General features: G+C 40.6%; 1 protein-coding gene across 12 annotated transcripts in view; it reads right to left on the bottom strand.

Moving 5' to 3' along the window:
• Positions 1-6722: 6722 nt before the first annotated feature.
• The window catches only part of ATE1 (arginyltransferase 1), a 182461-nt gene continuing 167989 nt past the window's right edge, over positions 6723-21194 (bottom strand). For all 12 annotated transcript variants that reach the window (XM_073904082.1, XM_073904083.1, XM_073904086.1 and 9 more), the window contains one exon: positions 6723-10954. In XM_073904082.1, coding sequence (XP_073760183.1) covers positions 10776-10954 — 179 coding nt within the window. In that variant the 3' untranslated portion in view covers positions 6723-10775. The remainder of the gene's footprint in view (positions 10955-21194) is intronic.

Here is a 21194-nt window from a genome sequence, read left to right as displayed (position 1 = left end):
ACGAAGACGTTTCAGACGTCCTGACATCCCAGAGCTTCTGCCTGAGGTCGGCGAGCGGAGGTCGGGCCCCGCCAGTGTGGTCTGCTGAGTGTGAGCAGGTGGGTCTGCCCACTGCCCAGCTGGACAGTGGAGTCGGCCGCAGAGATTCTAACTCCGCTTCCACTGAGCAGTTGCTAGAACGTGACCTGGGAGCAGAGCGTCTCTGACAATGCTCAGGAAACGGCCCCGTGTCGAATCGCACCAGCCCAGGCGCTGCGCACACAGATCTGCACACAACAGAATGCACTTTTAATTAGGGTGGGGTTTTCTGGTTTGGAGGTGTATTGGAGGGGGGTGGTAAAAGCGACCAATGTATTCCCAACTTTCATCTTCCAGCTCACCTCTTGTCCCCCACCAGGGCGGCATCCTATAGCCCTGTATAACATCACTTGTTTTCCACTCAAAAAATATGCTTTTGATTTCCTAAACTTTTTGATAATGCTCTTCAGCTAACACGTGGCCCTGTGAAAAGCCAATTTTAGGAGGTAATGCCTCCTCCGGAATTTGCCTTCATGCAGAAGAATGATGCAGAAGGAACAAAGGAAAGCAGGAGTAGTTGGGGGCTGGCTGAAAACAGTCCAGTCATTATCAGTTAAACTGTAACTGGATACGGCAGGCCCGCTGTGCAGAGCATTCGGCGCCGCCTACAAAATGCTGCTGGTTTTCCAGATATCCTGTTGTTTAGTTTTGTCTCAAACAAAACAAACAAAAATGCGCATAATTGTACTGGGCCTCAAAACCCATTTTAATCTCCCAGTATACCAAGGAAATCCTGAATGGTGGCGCCACTGGAGAGTGAGGCCCTCCGTGGGCTCCTATGAATAATTGTGTATCCACATTCCATTGGAGAAGGGCCAGCCAATAGAAAGTTTTTACCCTTCTAACATTAGAGTGTCCTTTGTGAACGGGCATTTCCAATGGATTCTAATTCCATAGTCTCGAAGACCTGTTTCAGTATGGTGAATTTCGCAGATAACTGTAACTTATCCAGTTAATAGAATCTCTTTGTGACTTTAACAATTTCAAATAGAAGTATTTGAATGCATCATATCCTTTTTCCTGAATTGGAGTATACCGAATGTACTTTGTTTCCCTGACAATTCAGCATTGTCATTACCAATGTCAGCTCTGACCTGAGGATGTGTGCTCAGGGGTTGATGTTTGGGGTTCTATGCCTTGGATTGGTAGGGTCTATGGTTCCTTTTTTCTTTAATATTTTGCTAATACTTCCTTACCTTTCTTTTTGTCGACATCTGCTTTGGGCAAGGTGTAATGGGCTGCAGAGCAGGGGCTAGGCGAGGCCACTTCTACAAGGCAACTGTCCTCGCCCCCTACCAGCTGGCCCCCCACCTGCACAGTTCGCCTCTCCTGATGAGGAAGCTGAGGTTTGCTTGCCTTCTGGTCCTGGCCTAAGGTCCCACAATTAGTTAGGTGATCTGGGGACTTGAACCTGGTCCAGCTTGTCACTAGAATCCAGGTTCCCTCCATGTTTTGTTTTGTTAACTTACTAAGGTTAATAAGAGGATCTGGTGGCTAGGGGAACGTGGTCAGAAGGTCACTCTAGGTCTGCTGTTGGCCCTCCCCGCTACAGTCCATCTTCCCTTCTCCAGAGCAGGCTCCCAGCACCGCCGCCCAAGGGGGCAGTGTTGAATGTCAGTGGGCATACCACAAGAGTTGGCCAGGAGGTGATGTACACCTTTCCATTAACATGTCATTTCCAGTTCACTTTATCCTTTTCTTTCGGCACCAAAAATTTCTTCTCCTTATGCCTCATGGCCCAGTGGCTTTCCTTTGAGTAAGGCATGACCTCTAGAGCCTGGATTCAAGCCCAATTTAGCTTCTAAGAGCCAAGTTTGTTTCTTTGTTTCTTTGTTTTCTTTTTAACCTTACTTTTGGATACTCCGTTTATGTTCCAGATGGTGAAGAGCCTGGATAAGCAACCTGCAGATAAGCAAGGCCCGAGATTCATCATCACTCGCTGGTAATGCTGACATAGGACAGTTTCCATATCTTAACAAAGGCAATAAAGGAGTAATAGAAATGAATAATGCGCTCATTATCGTAAGCTCAAAGTGGTCTCCAGACTTTCTCCTCCCAACTGGGATCCTTTATTTCCAAACTTTCTTGACAGCATCTTTGGTGACATTATCAGAAATACTAATTACTGCAAGCATGAACCACCAGCGGCTGTAGATGCAAACCTCATAATTACACGCAGTTGGCCACACATGGATGTTTCTCTGGCCTTCTTATAAAAAGCATATGGAACAGAATTAAGTAAATCACAGCGTGGCTCTCAAGAATAGGCAGATGACCAGGGAGACCAGAGATAGTGATCCTTAATTCCTGTAGGCATTGCCCCTCACACTGTGCAGAGCCCCCTGGAGGCCGCTGACCAACCTCAGGGGCTTCTGCGGACCCCTCCTTCCCGCCGCCCCCCCCCCCGCCCCCCGCCCTCCAGCTCTGTTCATGGGTGGTCGCAAACAGTCTGGTGAAGTGAATCCAAACAAATGTCTCCATACCTAAATTACACGCCTCTAGTGAAATTCCACAAAGATCTCCACGTTGAGGACATTGATAGGCAGTTTGGGTCAGAAGTAGACTGTACCAGGGAAAAAAACAACAGTAATCAAAATCACCCTTAAAAATACAATAGTAAAGGCATAAAAAAATCTTTAAGGCAGACCTGTAAATCAATCTAATCTGTCTTCTGGACTTATTCATGTGAGGTAACCACCAGCTGTGTATTCAATAGTACAAGAGAGATGTGTAATAAGGATTTATTTTTCCCATTTTCTTCTGCACACAGGTTCACTGCATATTTTTGGGAGAGATGCATATAAATCCTTTTATTGGTATAGGAGTGAAAGATTTTTATTGATAAATCTATAAAAAATTTTTTTTCTACTTGATCAAAATAAACATGTAACTAGAACTAGAAACCTGAAAGAAAATCTGGGATGCAATATAAAAATGGAAACAATAGGGACGCCTGGGTGGCCCAGTTGGTTAAGTGTCTGCCTTCGGTTCAGGTTGTGATCTCAGGGTCCTGGGACTGAGCCCCATGTCAGGCTCCCTGCTCAGTGAGGAGTCTGCTTCTCCCTCTCCCTCTGCTCCTCCCCCTGCATGTGCTCTCTCTCAAGTAAATAAATACAATCTTAAAAAAAGAAAAAAGGAAATAAGAGCATAAATATTAGAAATATTAGAATATTTAATCTAATATTTAATCTAATATCTAATATTAGAAATATTAGAAATATTTCTGGATTAATCTCTAGTCATTCAAAGTGTTCATTAAACATTATCTCTGCACATACTGTAATTTTAAAGATTTTATTTATTTATTTGAGGGGAGGGGCAGAGGGAGAGAGAGAATCTGATTCGCTCAGCGAGGAGTCTGACACGGGGCTTGATCTCACAACCCTGAGATCATGACCTGAGCTTACCCAACTGAGCCACCCAGGCGCCCCCATGGGTTTAACTTTAAATCACAGCGACGGGGCAGTTATATCGGGAAACTGAGGCAGCCTTGTGGTAATGAGATACAGCGAATTCATACATATGGGCAGCTACATTTTAATCAAAGATGGGCCTAGACTGCTCAATGTAAATTACAATGAGAAACCAGAAAGCATCAAAGTAAGTTGCCCTGAATGTTCCACTGCATTAGCTCCATGGTGTTTTGCCATGTAGAAATGTATAAAGTATAATCAAACCATGACATTTTCATTTCGTAAGATGGCCTTTCTGCAGCACCATCCACTAGAACTTGCAACAGTAGAATCGTTCTGTATCTGCACCTTCCAGTATGGCGCTCTGGTGGGTTCATTTGTGTCCCCCACAGGGGCGCCTGGCAGCTCAGTGGGTAGAGCGTGTGACTCTTGATCTCGGGGTCAGGAGTTAAAGCCCCCTGTTGGGCATGGACCCTACTGAAGAAAAAGGAATTGTGTCCCTCCCTGCCCCTAGCCCCCTGGCAAAAAGACATGTTGAAGTCCTACCCCTCAGTGCCTCGCCGGTGTATTAAGATAAGGTCATACTAGAATAGGGTGAGCCCTAAATCCAGTATGACTGGTATCCTTATGAGGAGCTGACACAGAGAAACACACAGACAGAAGATGGCTTTGGGAAAAGGGAGGCAGAAACCGGGACTGAGGCAGCTGCCAGCCAAGGAACACGGAGCGTTGCTGGTAACCTGCAGCGGCTGCAAGTCGCAAAGAAAGACTCTTCCCGGATCCATCAGAGTGAGCACGGCCCGTCGATACCTTGATTTTGGACTTCCAGCCTCCAGAACTGTGAGAATCAGTACATGCTGTTTTCAGCCACGCAGGTCGTGGTAACCTGTTACAGCAACCCAGGGGCCCCACATGGCTAGCGATGAGCCCCTGAAATGTAGCTAGTGAGGCTAAGAACTGAATTTTAATTGTAATTAAATGAAATAGACAGGCATGGCTACTGTGGACAGGGCAGCCTGATCCATTTGTAGGACTTCTACAATAGTCCTATACCTCGAAACCCGTTTAGTTGACCGCTGAACAACACGGGGGTTAGGGCATCGATCCCCTGTGTAGTCAAAAATCTGCAGATAACTTTCGACTCCCCAAAACTTAACTCCTAATAGCCTACTGTTGACCAGAAGCCTTACCAACATAAACAGTCGATTAACACATATTTCCCACGTCATAAGTGTCATACACTATATTCCTACAATAAAGGAAGCTCTCGTAGAGAAAACACAATATTATTGAGAAAATCAAGGGAAATACATTCACAGCACAGTACTGTACTTACTGCAAAAAATCTGCGTAGAAGTGGACCCGTGAAAGCCCATTTTGTTCAAGAGGCAACTATATTAAGCTGATTGTTTGAATTAAAATTGAGAATAATCATACTCTTACTAGTGAGCTTTCATTAAGCACACACTCTCTTTCACTGTATATGTATGTACATATAATCTTTGCTCCGATGCTCAATAACACATCAGCAATGGTTAGCTTCCAAATTCCAGTCTGGTCATCTCTGAACATTTTCAAATGTGCTGAAAGTATATAGGAGTGTTCACATACAACTGAGCTAAGATCCCTAGGCTCTGAATTCACAAACTTAAAATGCTATTTTTATTTCATGATCAGAAAGCTCCATTAACTGAGAGATGCTATTCAGACTCACTGAATACTGAATTAACAAAGTGTGATGAATGGGACTTCATGAAGTATTCATGAGTCCTCATTTAACACTAATTAAATAAAATTTTATGAAAGGCCAGCGTTAAATGATTTTAAGACCCTGGCACAGACTGACAAAAGCACAAAAAATTAAGGTTCAGGGGAAAATATGATCCAAAACTCACAGAGTTGAATTATGCAAGCAGGGAGCACAATATTTATACATTTTTGGTATGATGGCTTTAGCATGCAACATACGACTAATTTTAGAAACCACTTTTTGTGTATTAGTTTTAATCAACCTGTAATGATCAAAGAAACAGGTATTTGTGCTAGTCACTCTGGGTCTGCTTAATGCATACCAGACAAGTGAAGGATGTCTTTGTCTCCTCTGAGGTGGCTGAAACATTTATTATTGAATTCCATATTAAAGGGTAATTCTTAAAAATCACAAATGCCACATAACATTAGGATTTGCTGTGCTAGGTTTCATTTCTTTTAAAGATTTTATTTGAGAGAGAGAGATTGCACACGAGGAGAGGGGCAGAGATGCCAAGCAGACTCCCCACTGAGCACAGAGCCTAATGAGGGGCTCCGTCCCGTGACCCTGAGACCGTGACCTGAACTGAAATCAAGAGTCAGACGCTTAATCGACTGAGCCACCCAGGCGCCCCCAGTTTTGTTTTTTTTTAACAGCACTTCCATTTGGAATTGCTTCTTCATATTACAGGTGGAGAGATATGGTGAGGAACCCAAGTGATAAAAATCTGCAAGCTATTTTGGAGCTCTAAATGAATAAAAATTTGGCATGCCAAATATATTTAGCAACTTCAATTCTTGGTCTAATTGAGAATTAGACCGTCAATAGGAAACTATTTCCTGGACAGGACTGGACTGAAGATACCCACTGTGACATCCAACCGATATAAAAATGCAATTTTACTTAGAATTAAATCTTAAAAAGCCAGCGTATTTTTCAAAGTAAAAACCTTGGCTAAATTCACGATGGCCCACCCTTTCCAGGTACCCATTTTAAGGGCCTCTGTTGTATAAAGAATCCATGAATCAGAACCTTAATTTTAAATAACCTTAAGCTTTTAAGTAAGACATTTTCTAATTGGGAATTTTAGAGACGTTCAAACTGTAAAAATGGTAGGATAGTCTCCTAGAAAATATTTAGTTGAGGGACAATGAGAGGAGGTGACACTGACTTTTAAAAGCTATACCTGAACGTTCGAGTTTGGAGGAAATCCCTACTGTCGGGGAAAGGCATAGGATCAGGGAAAATGAGGGATAAGAACCATGTGACTGAGTGTTACAAACAACTGATGAGAACTATTAATACAGGTCAATTACAACTCCGAGTGCCCATGGGGTGGGGCTCAAGTCTCAAGCCCCCTTTCTCAAAAGATACTAGACACAGAGGACTATTATCAAACAGCCATTAAAACAATTATATTCTTCCTCATTTATTTGCATGTTCACAATGAATTAAAATGTTCAAAATTATGAAACAATATACATGGCATAATTCCATTTTTATTTAAAAATAAGACAAGACATATACACACATGTAGGTAGAAAAAAGTTTGAAAGGGTACAATATCAAAGTGTGAATGGCAGGGGTGGTGGTTACTGATGGCATGGTAAGTGATTTGGTATTTTCTTCGGCAGATTTTTCTACACTGCCTAAGTGCTCCCTGGTGAACACCGGCCACTTCAAATAAAAAAAACAGCAAAGCTACTTCCATTCTGGAAAAAAAAAAATGTCAGCGGAAATTATAACCAATATTTAAATCACTTGGAAAATAGGATTCATTTTATCCTAAACCTACTAGGGTCCTCTTTAGTATAAAAAAAAAACCCCACAAAATGCTTGTAAACATATTCCATAAATACACAGTGTACTATTATGAATGGTTATACTTTGCTTTATATTTATGAGAATTTCTCTGTAAACTAAGCTTTTTAAGAGAAATTATATTTGAGTTTGCTACCTAAGTCCCATGCCTAATCCCAGTGGGTAAAAGAATGTCTATTTCCTAATTTCTCATGTGAAATCCAGATGTTTTGCTTAAAGTGAGATTTATTTTATTTTTACTTGTTCCTGAGAAAGGAATCCACCATGCTTTGATTTAGGTAACCAAATGATCTGGAATTCCCATAATTACTGTAAATGAGATATTATGATTCATATAGCCATTGTTTTACCTCTGTTTTCTGCATATTCTACCACAGGTAAAATGTTGTAAAAAAAAACGAAAAGTAAGGAAACATATGTCTTCTAAGTATTGACCAGCAAGAGCCACAGCAGACAGAAACAGCTTTATTTTTTTTTTCCATTCAAGATTTATCAAATGGACTGTTCAAAAGGCATACACGAGAGCAAAAAAAATCACATGCAATCTGACTTGTTTTGCTTTACAGTCACTGGTTTTCTTTTGGAAAAGAATACACATTTGAATAACTTCTAAATCAAACATTATGTTTCCATTTCACTTCCTTCTTTTCTTTAAAGTTAGCAACCACCAACACATTCTAGATAACTGTTCATCATATTCCTTCTCATTTTTATTCACACTGAAATAGTATAAAGCCTATAAAATCAAGCCACATACTGCTCAGATATCTGAAAAGGTTCATTTACATAATAGATTCTGCTATGTTAAGAAACCACACACAAGAGGTATTTTGCAAAATGGATAAAAAATAGGATACGTTGTCTGAAAGCAAAGATAAACAGTAATAATTTCTTATCTAAATAATTTTTAATCAAATGAATAACATATTCATTTGGTAATAGCCTCTTTTATAGAATAATAAAAAAAGTGCTCAGATTACATTTTTAAAAAATAACAAAAAAAATCTCACAGAACTGGAAGAATTTAAATAAAGACGGCAGTGTGGAAAACCTCAATTACATTTCTGCTCCTGAGACGAGGAGGCAGGTGTGAATTTCCCTGCATCCCAGAGGGAACTACAACTCTAAGAGGGTAAATGCGCAGCTTCCAGCCTTGAAAAGATAGAAACTGTCTTTGAAAGGTTGTCAAGTGTCTTTCTTTGGATGAAAGCCATGAACATAAAACCAGATTTCTCAGCTAGACTCTACATCGACTGGCAAAGCCAGGTCACTTGCCTTGCTGTCCTTTTCTAGCACGCTATTAATACTCAGCCAGGGCGTAAAAGAACAAATAATTAACTCATTAGGATCAATACACTATCTATTCCCAAAAGAACAGCACATGAATCCAGCAACCAAGCAGAAGAATCTTCATGCCCAGTTCTCTCTGGTGGTTCACTGCAGTCAACCTTGAATGACGCCCTCAGGGGCAGCACCCTGGTTCCCAGACAAGGATGTGATTGATCACTTTCCTCTGAAGGAACCCTAACTGAATTCTGCAGGAGGAAACCAGAGTCGTGGTACGATGTAAGAGTCAGGTTTTCCCTTCATGGGATACTCAAGAGTTGTGATCTTCAGGGCTCCTGTTCTACCCACCAATCAAGGACATAAGAGTGGGTGTAATGCAGCTGGTAGCAACGTGAACATTCCAACGCCAAAGGTACCAAGATTCGACCCTATCCCACTGACTTTCCTAGTACTCAGATTACTCACAACACTTCTGAAGTCCTACTTTGAAACTTCTTTCAAAATTCAGGCATGTCCACAAAACAGTGTATAGAGCATAATTCTATTTATATTCAAATTATGTATGTATGTGTATAGATATATAACAGTTCTCTCTTTCTCTGGTATGGCAGAATTTCAGATTATATTTATAGTTTTATTAATGTTTGAATTGCTTACAGTGAGTACGATCTTATAAACCTAAGAACATTAAGCTATCTTCATTTTAGAGGGAAAAAGAAAAAAAAGTTCTGTAGGTTCTGAAGGCAGTTCCAAACAAGAGCCTATCAAATACTCTTGGGAGGCTATTTTGAAGAACAAAATCCCAGAAGAATGCAAAATCCACACGATCAGAGAAAATGGCTTTCCTCACTCCTCTATCCTCAGTTGGCAAAATACCTGCATCTGGCAGGTGTTACACACACAGACCACACACACACCCTGTCTGAATGAATGAATACACAGTTCATTTGGATGTTGAATTTCTAGACATGTGATTTTTAAAATCACTGTTTTATGATCCCTCTTTTAGCTAACTGAAATTATTTTCTAATGTCTTTTCCAAATTCAGTGCCTTTAGAAGAAAAGTTTAAAACCACTGCTGGGTTGCAAAGTACTACGTTTTATAATATGGTTTTTAAAAAAGATCAATAGAAAACAGGCAAAATGGGCAATGGAATGAACTCTGTGGCCAAGCTGCTGACACAGAAGATGGGGGTCAGCTGAGAAAGGACACAGGAAACTAACCCTCCTCTGTCATTACTGTCTCCAACACAGCTCCGTTCTGTGAACCAATACGCTCAGTCTCCTTCCTCCCAGCACAGGGCCCGCCACCTTGATGGGGGTGGACAAGGGACATTTGGTGCCTGGGTGAGGGGCCAAAACAAAGCGAGAAGACAAGGAGCTAGCATGTGCTGACTCCCAAATCAAAGAGCAAGAAACGGACTGCTCCACCTCTTGCCCTGAACAGAGGTCAAAATGATTCCTACGCTTCATTAAACGTGATTTGTACCACAGCTATAAAAGTAGTCAGATATTAACTAATTTTTAATCAATAACCAAAGACAAGTGTCCTGAGTTCTAAGGAGCGAAAAATTTAGTGTATAGTTACTTCTGATGGGTCTTAGGTCAAGGCAGGAGCCAACATTTTTCTAAAAAACAAAACCAAAAAACCAAAAACCCAAACAAAACCTACAAAAACCTCCATTTCTGAGATTTTTAGAAACAGAGCAAATAATATATACAACTAGGGTAATCACATATTTTGTTGTCCAACTGGGATACTTTTGAGAGTAAGATTATTTGAGAGTAATAATTATTCTGGGAAAAAAAGCATGCCCAGACAACAGATATGACGGAGGCTGTCCTGGGTAAACGAACATCTGACGTCCACATGACGTCCTTTCTTTAAGGTTTGTATTTTCTTTCTCTGAGTTTTCTATTAACTACATAACATTCGGCAGTAATATTGAACAATGAGGAAAAACAGTTCCGTTCTCTTGAGAAGACGTTTTCCAAGAGAGAAAACCGACTCCCCACCTTCTCCCCCAGCCTTCCAGTCTTGGAGCATAAACTAATGTCTTAAATGGATCTGAGAAAAGTCTGCTGTAATTTCTTTGACAAAAAAAGCATGATGGTGATTTAAATGACTTAAGATCCACTTATTCATTTTACTTTCCAAAATATTAACACAAGTTCATACCGTAGCTTGTTCATAAAACAAACTTCCAAAATGATACCCATGAGGAGGCTAGGTCACAACCTATTTTTAAAATCTTTATATTAACCAGGAGAGTCTCACAAATACATTGCCACAAAATATTCTAGAAAAGCCACAGAAGAGTCAAAATAAAAAACGCCTCATCTGTGGGCAGGCCGGGAGCCTCCCTGGGGCGCGGGGGGTGAAGGGGTGAGGGGGCGCGGGCGGGGGGGTGGCGGTACAGATGGCCTCAGTTCCGCAGCAGCAGCATCCGCTCGGAGCACGCCTGCCCCACCAGCCCCGCGTACTGCAGCACGGCCGCCTCCTCTCTCGGGTCCTTCTGCTGTTTCTTATAAATGCCGTAAGGCATTATGGCTTTCTTGTGGAACACCTGCAAGCGGTCAGGCTCCTTACTGCGACCTTCATCCACTGCAAGGACAAAGAAAAGTCATTAAAAAAAGTCACAGGTCAAACTACTTTTTATATCCAAGTGTAACAATATTTAATTCTAATAATGATGCACGAAGATGTCCTCCTTGAGCAGTATGTTCCAACAAGGATGTTCATAAGTAATACCCTGCTGACAGGGAAGAGATTCCCTCCCCTGAGAGAGCTAAAACATCAGAAGAGAATTGTACGCAATTAAAGAACAGGACTTCAACACATTATTTTCTCCTCATGGTCAAGTTTATAACCATCTTTCCTGAGTCTGAACTGAGTTGATTTTGCCTCCCCCCCAAGCCAATGTACTGTCCGAGTTTTCATCCCTGCGACAAAGCTATAAGGCAGTGGCCTGGGCGGACTCAAGCCGAGCAGGTCCTGGCACTGGGGGCAGGTTCTGGGGGCAGAGGGCAGACGCTTACAACTCTCCAGGGGGACGGGGTAGGGACGCCTAGCGGCTGCGGCTCTCCCTTCTCCTCTTTTTTCAGATAAACAAAACCAAGCAGAAGTGTTCTGTGGAAGTTTCTAGGCATCTTTGAAGAGAACAGCTGGTCTGTGCCCTTCAACCCTTCCTTCACTGTGCTGCCTGCAACATGAACGTCATGGCAGGAGCATTAACCAACCCTCCCCCACTCGCTTGAGATTAGATTTCCCTTAGGTCAGAAAACACAAAAGCCAGAAGGAACGGGGGACCTGAGGACTACGCGTAATAAAACTACCGTACCAGCCCTGGATTACCTATGTAAAGAATTTCATAGAAAAAAGAAACTATCTTGTTTAAGCCAACTTACTTTAGGTTACTACTACTGGCAGTTGCTCCTAATTCCAATACAGGGAACAACTTTGCACTATCCACTAAAATGTACCATGTCTTTATCACTGACTCAGCCAGGCCACTTCTAAGAATCATCCTACAGCTGCGGTTCTCAACCCTGACCACATACTGGAGTCATCCAAGGAACTTTTTAAAAATACGAAAGAAGTCCTGGATCCCACCTCCACACATCCTGATTTAGAAACTGGTCTGAATAAAACCCGAGCATCGGTATTTTCTTAAGCCTTTTAAAGCGGGTTGAGTTGGGGCCCCGGGGTGGCTCAGTCGGTTGGACTCCCAGCTCTTGGGTTTGGCTCAGGTCATGATCTCAGGGCTGTGAGATCAAGCCCCTTCGCTGGGATCAGCACAGTCTTCTCGAGTTTCTTTCCCCTCCCTCTCCCTCCTACCCCTACTCGCTCTCTCTAAAACAAATAGATGAAATCTTTAAAAAATAATTTTAAAAAAAGGTGGGTTGAGAACCACTGTTGTAGAAAAACACACACATCAGTATTTATATATGTGCATAAAGACGTTTATAGCCACACTCTCAGCAGTACCGAGAACCTGGAAACAACGCAAATGTTCACCATGGAGAACTGGTCAAATAAGTTAAGATATATATGCATATAATAAAACGCTACACAGCTATTAAAGGCAAAGGAAGGTAGATTGTTAAGTGAAAAAACCGGAGGTACAGTGTAAGCTACTGTTCTTTATAAGCCTAGTATATGCACAGAAAAAATCTGAACAAATATGCATCAACCTTTTTACAATACTTCTCTCCATTCCCTTTGCCTAGAAACAGCCCTCCTTCCTCCGGGAAGAACATGGCTCGCCCTCTTGCTTCATCAGATGACTTCAAATGTTGGCTGCTCAGAGGGCCTTCCTGAACTCTATAAAACAGCATTCCCGCTCTCCTTAACTCCCTTCATGGCACAGACTACCACCTGACATACATAATTATTGTCTGTTTCCTTTCCCACTAGAAAGTTCTATGAGAATTCAAGTTAAATGAAAAACTGTGACTGCTCTGCCCACTAATATTTCCCTGGTGTCTAGTACAATGCCTGACAGTAGGTGCTCTGTACATATTTGCCGAATGAATGAATGAATGAGTCTATCTCTGGAGGCTTTCATGCCATTGGAAACGTACACACACACATACACATACTCTCACCATTTTTTGGATTTTCTATAACTGGTACAGGCTTTTATAATTCCAAAAAGTTGTTTTTAAGGTTGATTTAGGCATATGTCTTCTGAAAATGAAAAGTGGGAATGCTAGTTTCCTTTTCAACAAAAGGATTCTTTTAGAAGACTTCTCAGGGTCTTTCAGCTATAAACTTCTTCAAGTCAAATCATAAACATAACAGCTTTCACAATAGAGTCGCTATAAATTCAACATTTTATTGGGCACCTCACAGAAGGCTCTATGTTTTTGAACATTTGAATTGGATTACATCCCTTTTTATTGTGTAATGGAAGCAACAATTAAATGTTTATTCTTCCTCAACTGATGCTGTTTCCTCTACTGGGTATTCATTAATTAGTCTGGATTAATCATGCAAGATCAGTTTCAGAAGAGACAGAAGTCACACTATTTTTCCAATATCTAAAAGAGAGACATCCCATTTTATGGACTCATATCATAGGTTAGCTGATCTCAATCATCAGAAAGTGATAAAGTGAAGGCATTCCAAAACTGGCTGCCCTGTACACCTGTGTAGAAATTCGTTAGAGATGCAAGCTAATCATGTACTATTACCCCCAAAGAAGTTCTCCATTGTCAGAGAAGGCCACGTTGGTCCACTTAGAACCCCACTTGGGAAGGCATGCGGACGTGAAGGGAAAAGGGACACCAAGGATGCCAGCCTGAGGGCCCTCATGCCCTCAGAACTGAATGCGGGTGTAGTTTTAGATTTTCACTTTACCCAGGACACATTCGAGGGAGATCAAGGGGAAGGGGGACAGCATCTGGAGGAACAGGGATCCAACCCTTCACTACTGATTTATCTCCAGCACCACGCCCGGGCCGGTCTAGCCTCCCTGCTTCTACCGCTTGACTCTGCGCTGCAGAAGGCTAGAGCCAGGGGAGACGGAGCCAGGGTTTCTTCCCAAAACCTTTCCTATTTCTACCTTGGCTCTGCTTTTTGGCAGGAGCTCCAGCTACTATTCTTAAAGTGGTCAGGGTTCCAGCTTCTACTGGTAACCCTGGCGTGGCTCAGGGGTGGCTCAGGGGTGGCTCACGGGTGGCCCAGGAGTGGCCCAGGAGTGGCGGTGGCTTCCAGCTATCACTCATCTCCACAGTAGCACCACTCTCTGTTATCACCAATTCCCTGCATTAAATGTTCTCTGTTGTAAGTATGCCAAGTGGTTTTGGTGCTCTGGTTGACCACACCAACTTCAAAATATGTGTTTTTAACAAATTACTTTGTCCAGCTGAAGCAGAAAATCCACATACTTTAACACAATGAAATATTTCACATTTACTAGGTCTCCACACCCCTTACCTAGGGTAAGTGACAAAGGAAAAGGGCAACAACCTGGTTCCTGGTGTCAATTTCAGGCATTTTAATGTCCACACACTGCAACACAGACAACTAAGTCCATCACCTGGGTATAAATGCAGCAAGAAAAAGGTAGGTTCAAGTACGTTTACAACCTAATACAGATAGAAAATTGGTGGGGCGCCTGGGTGGCTCAGATGGTTGAGCGTCTGTCTGCCTTCGGCTCAGGTCATGATCCCAGGGTCCTGGGATTGAGGCCCACATCGGGCTCCTGGCTCAGTGGGGAGCCTGCTTCTCCCTCTGCCTCTCTCCCTGCTCATGCTCTCTCTCTCTCTGTACCTCTGCGTCTCAAATGAATAAATAAAATCTTTAAAAAAAAAAAAAGAAAAAGAAAATTGGTAAAGGTCACTGAAAGCAGCAAAGGAGAAGAACACTGGCAAAACTGTACAAAATCTTCTAAATCTTTACCTTTGAATTTTTTAAACTGGAATTTTAAAGTATGTCTGATGAGAGACAGCAGCAGAAAAATGTTCACCTTTAGCCCAGAAGGCTGACCTACAGCCTGCAGAGTTCTGATAAGGATCAAATACGTGCCGGTTGCTACATTCTTCAAGGGTCTCATGACTGCCTGTGCATCTCACCAATAGTTAACATCAAGCTGAATGATAAGCACCAGAGAAATCTTGCAGAAGTAGTTTTATGAGTAGAAATTCGCAGATATTTATGATCTAATACTCCCTGCGCATCCCCTCCCCTTGAGCACTAAGCATATAACCACCAGCTTCCTACAGCAAACATGCACCTCTTTCTGCCCATGAGTCCTCTCCCAGTGCTGTAATAAAAGCACCTTTTTGCACCGAAATCATCTCAAGAATTCTTTCTTGACCATTCACGCAAGCCCACATCATATCTATATTTAACTTTACAGAATGATGTGTAACCATTCAAACCTTTATCCTAAAATATTTTAGGACAAACATACTTTAAGATTCAAACTGGAACACTCTAGTAAATAAAAATGTTAAGACCTGACATGCCATCATCTTATTTTATCTAGAACAAAATGCCACTAATTTTTATTCTTTGCTAATATGACATATAAAAATAAAAATAGGAAAAAGCCCACCATTACCCAGAATTTACAGCAACTATTCTAAAGTGCTCCTCCAAAAGAGGAGGAAATTGTATATTGTTTCATTTGTTAAAATATAGATTTCATTTCTCTTTATTAAGATTACAGGAAGGGTTTTCAATTATATGCAAGTCAAATTTGGGAGAAAGACTACAAATATGCAAGCTTCAACTACTGAATTACAAGTTGGCTTGTGATGCCATGCTGCTGCATCTACTGTTAAACATATATATCTAATTAATTTTCTAAATTAATTTATAGCATTTTTAGAGAGCCTTATAGCACAGAAATCAATTAAGTTCCCTAGTTCTTTTTACTCCAAATACTTATGAGGCCTTGTTCTGAGTCAAAGTAATCAAATGCATAATACACTTAAAAGGTAGGTATTGACCAGCTATCCACTTTTTTTTAAAAGATTTTACTTATTTATTTGACAGAGAGAGATAGAGCACAAGCAGGGGGAGCAGCAGAGGGAGAGGGAGAAGCAGACTCTCTGCTGAGCAGGGAACCCAATGCGGGGCTCGATCCCAGGACCCTGGGATCATGACCTGAGCCAAAGGCAGACACTTAACCGACTGAGCCCCCCAGGTGCCCCACAGCTATTCACTTTTTAACATCATATGTAATTATAAAAAAAGAGGTAATAATGAATTTCAAAATCCTCTCCTCATTCTCTTCAGTGTTAACATATCCAAATTATTTGGAGAGGCAAATATATTTAGTCTTGGTGTTCAAAGTTCGTCAGGTTGGTGTTATTGTCATTGTTGTTTAACACGGCCCTGCTTCTTATCACCAATTCACTTATCCGGAGCTTTTAATTAAGTTGCTGAAATACTTTTCTTAATTGCCTCAATTCTTTAGTTTCCCCATTAAAACACTCTGACCATAAAAAAGGCACTAAAACATCATACAGATTAGAAATAGCACTAACGCGGGGCGCCTCGGTGGCTCAGCCAGTTAAGCAGCTGCCTTCGGCTCAGGTCGTGATCCCGGGGTCCTGGGATTGAGCCCCGCATCGGGCTCCCTGCTCAGCAGGAAGCCTGCTTCTCCCTCTGCCTGCCACTTCCCCTGCTTGTGCTCTCTCTCTCTCTGTCAAATAAATAAATAAAATATTAAAAAAAGAAGAAGTAGCACTAACGCACTTCTTTCCCCACCTAAAAAGACTTAAATTGTAAGTCAAACTTGAAATGTAAACTAGAATTCTGCCTACCCAAAGATATGACTAAAACTGCCAGAGAAAAGGGGATGCAGAGCCACAAGACATAAACAGTAAAAGAAACAAAGGAAAGATACACTTTTACAAATTTTTCAAAACTTGACATTTCAATAACTTGAACTAACTCAACGAATTTTCTGGGAATTAGTCAACAAAATTACCAAATAATAAGCACATTCATTCTTAAATTTTATATTTTTTTAATCATAAAATTGTAAAAACTCAATCTAGAAATAAACAAATAGAGTGATGTCAGCCCCCACACAGAACCCTTTCTCTCCCACCTTCTCCCTGTCTCATCAAACTTCCATCCACATTACCAGTGCTTAACAATTTCAGAAGACACATTTAAATATTAGAGGAGTTTTGGATCACATTCTATCCATACCTTAAATTAAGGCCACAAAGTCAAATCAATCACCCTTTCAAAGGGTATACTGTATTAAAATTCAGAAACTGGGGCGCCTGGGTGGCTCAGTGGGTTAAGCGTCCGACTCTTGATTTCGGCTCAGGGTCATGAGATGGAGCCCCACATCAGGCTCCACACTGCTTAAGATGCTCTGCCTCTCCATCTGCCCACCCCCCCCCACCCCCGCTCAGGTGCACCTTCTCCCTCTCTCTAATAAAATAAAATAAAAAAGTCTTAATTGTTAAAACAAAACAAAACACAAAGCTTCAGAAACAACCGATTATCATAGCAAAATACAATTCACTCCTGGGCTTAATAATCTGCAGTGTTATTATCAATAGTTACATTTGCAATGATAGCTAATTCTGATTCCTAGCACATTTATTAAAACCAATCTAAAACCTAAATGAGAAAAATCCTGCCAGATAAACAGCAAAAATAAGTTATGATTTATTTACTAAAGTAAAAAAAAAAAAAATGCATCCCAATCCTCATGAAACCCTTTGTGATCACCTTGAATCGCCTGCCTGAGAAATGCCGTCAGTGCCTGTAGACAAAAACCTATGTAGCTCAATTCACACAGCACAACAGGCCTCTTCCTGAGGGGACCCCAAAGAGATTAGAGAAATAAGCCATTCTGAGATTAAAGACCAACTTGCCATCTCATCCAAGGGTAACTGCCAGCCTACTGGGAGGTCTTGGAAATGTGTGCCAACAAGGACCTCTTCTACCTTTTCTTTCTCTAATGTATCACAATTTCGTAAACTAAAAACCAAAGGCAATCCTGCAAACTCTCTGAGTTGAGCATTTCATCAATGACAATACAAATATGCTGTTAAATCAATGATGTCTTAATCTGCAAGGAAAACTTATCCTGATGGGCAACGACTGTTTGATTTTTATTCACAGGAGATGAACTGCGCATCACAGGTGCTTTCTAAGGAAAAGAATCTAGAGATCAAAGCTTTACTTCTTATGGGGATTTAACTCATTCATTATTCTTATAATGTCTAGGCTTTTCAGAAAATGATGAAAACAGTATTTTCTTAACTTCATTATTTATTGCTACAGCATTATGACATAAAGATGAAAAGGTACATACTCTACAGTTTCTCATGAATAAGGTGGTACAGGTGGCAGACCTGGCGATGTGAATGAAGCTAAACACAGTTGGGTAAAATTGCGACATAACGGAAGAATGTGAAATTGTGAAGAGAGGCATGATAGAACTCAACTCTGAAACCAAACTCAACTCTGGAAACTTCAAAATCAAATATGATTTAGAATATTTTCGAATGACAGGAGGTATGAACAAATGTTTCAAACACTGTGAAGGAGGTTGGGGAGAATCTATGAAAGGAATATTTCAGTCTGGGGAGCAAAGGGCTTGGAAGGGGAACGCATAGTACGTGTAACAGAAATGAACTCAGCTCCATCAGCTAATTCTTCAAGTCCAGTTGGTGGGAGGCTCAAAAAACTGCTTTGGGAATCCAAAAGCAATCAGGGAGAATTACACATTTTCATCACCCATAAGGAATAATGTTGCCAGTCATTTCACTTGGAATATTCTTTTGGACAAAATGAAAACAAACCTAAACTTAGCTTACATAAAACACCATTTAATAACAGCTTTATTGAGATATAATTCTCTGACCACACAATTCACCCACTTAAAGTGCATGATTCAATGGTCTTTAGTGTATTCAGACTTGCGCAGCCATCACCACCATCCGCTGTAGAGCATTTTCGGCATCCCAGAAAGGAAGCCCGTATCTATTAACAGTCACTTCTCATCCCCCTCAACTTCCCTAGCGCCAAGCAAAACCAGTCTATTTTCTGTCTCCATACACAATCTCTTGTGACTTATTTCTTTCACTGAGCGAAGTGTTTTTAAGGTCCATCCATACTGCAGCATGAATTAGCACTTCATTTCTTTTTATTGCCAAATAATATGCCATGGTACCGACACAGCGCTTTTTACTTATTCTGTTGATGGACATACGGGTTACTTATACTTTCAGACTATTATGAATAACATTATAAACATTCATGTCAAAGTTTTTGTGTGTCTTCATTTCTCTTCAATATACACCTAGGAGTGAAACTGTTGGGTCAATGATAACTCTATGTTGAACCTACTGAAGAAATGCAAGCCTGTTTTCCAAAGTGGCTGCACTGTTTTATATTCGATCAGCAGTGTATAAAAGTTCCAGTTTTTTCACATCAACACTTGGTATTACCTGTCTTTTTGACTAAAGCAACTCTGAGTGGGAATGACATACTAGCTTACTGTGGTTTTAGTTTGCATTTCCCTGATGGCTAAAGATGCTGAGTTTCTTTCCATGTGCTTGCTGGCCATTCATATATCTTCTTTGGAGACACGTATATTTGCATCATTTGCCCACTTGAAACTGAGCTTTTTATTGAGTTGTAAGAGTTGTTTATATATTCTGGACACTAGATCCTTATCAGATATATGATACGCAAATACATCTTCCTGTTGTATGGATTGTCTCTTTGTTGACGGTGTCTCAGGAAGTATGAAAGTTTTTAAATTTTAATGAAGCCTAATTTATTTTTTTCTTTTTGTTGCTTGTGCTTTGGGTGTCATATTTAAGAAATCATGCCTAATCCACGGTTATGAAGATTTACTCTTATTTTTTTCTAAGAGTTTTTTGGTTTTAGCTCTTCCATTTTGAGTTAATTTTTGTATACACTGTGAGATAGGGAACCAATTTCATTCTTTTGTGTGCGGATATCCAGTTGATCCAGGACCATCTGTTGAAAAGATTATTCTTCTCCCACTGAATTGTCTTGGTATCATTTTTGAAAATCAACTGACCATAAATATGAGAGTTAACTTCTGGACTCTCAATTCTAGTCCACGGATATATATATATGTTTGTCTATATGAGACAACCATACAATTTTAACTTTATTCTTTAAGATTGTTTGGCTATTCTGGGTTCCTTTAATTTTCATGTGAATTTTAGGTTCAACTGTCAATTTCTGCACAGAAACCAGCTGTTATTTTAATAGGGATTGCATTTAATCTGTAGATCAGTTTGAGGACTACTGCCATTTTACCAATATTAAGTCCTCCAATCCATAAACATGGGATGTTTTTCCATTTACTTAGGTCTTCTGTAATTTCTTTCAACAATATTTTGTATTTTTCAGATGGTAAGTTTTATACTTCTCTGTTAAATTTATTCCTAACAGTAATTCTATCTTTTTGATGCTATTATAAATGAAACAGTTTACTTAATTTCATTTTTAGGTTGTTCACTGCAAGTGTAGAGAAATAAAGCTGATTTTGTGTAATTTTTTAAAGTTTTATTTAAACTCCAGCTAGTTAACATACAGTGTAGTATTAGTTCCAGGGATACAACACAGTGATTCAACAGTTCCATACATCCCCGGTGCTCATCATGACCAGTGCCCTCCTTAATCCCAATCACCTGTTTCTCCTGTGCCCCACCCACCTCCCCTCTGGTATGTGTGCTGCTTTTTCATCCAGCAATCTTGGTGGACTCATTTATTAGTTCTGATGGTTTCTTAGTACATTCTTTAGGATTTTCTATATACAAGATCATGTCACTTGCAAATAAAAATAGTTTTACTCCTTCCTTTCCAATCTGGATGCCTTTTATTTCATTTTCTTGCCTAATTGCCTTAGTGAAATATCACTTTTCTAAGGAAAAAAAGCTACGTAATTTTGTTAAACTTGTCACATGATGGTAACTAAAAATAACTCCTGATTCACAGAAAAAGGTCACCTGAAAAAAACACGATGATACCAGGCCCTGAGTCAACTGTGGGCAAAAATCACATCAACTTTACCTCCTGCCTCAGCACACTGCCAGCAGGACTTAATACTGTTATCGTAAGTAAAATGCTAATAAATAACCCTCTTCTGATGATGAATAAGGGTGGTATTCTCTCAAATTTCTCTGTTTAAAAAAAAATTTTTTTTAAAGTAATCTCTACACCCAACGTGAGGCTCAAACTCACAACCCTGAGATCAAAAGTTCACGCTCCACTGACTGAGCCAGCCAGGCACCCCTACTCTATGTGTTCTGACCCCTGAATACTCTCTTACATACTTCCTATTTTGCCATCAAGGTTTACCCTAGTAAAGGCTACATTT

This window comes from Callorhinus ursinus, unplaced genomic scaffold (assembly GCF_003265705.2).
Source record: "Callorhinus ursinus isolate GAN/ISIS: 27379988/994484 unplaced genomic scaffold, GSC_fseal_2.0 scaffold20, whole genome shotgun sequence".
In the NCBI taxonomy this organism is placed as follows: domain Eukaryota; kingdom Metazoa; phylum Chordata; class Mammalia; order Carnivora; family Otariidae; genus Callorhinus; species Callorhinus ursinus.
Note: the sequence above shows the minus strand (reverse complement) of the source record. Positions and strands in the feature narration are given on the sequence as shown.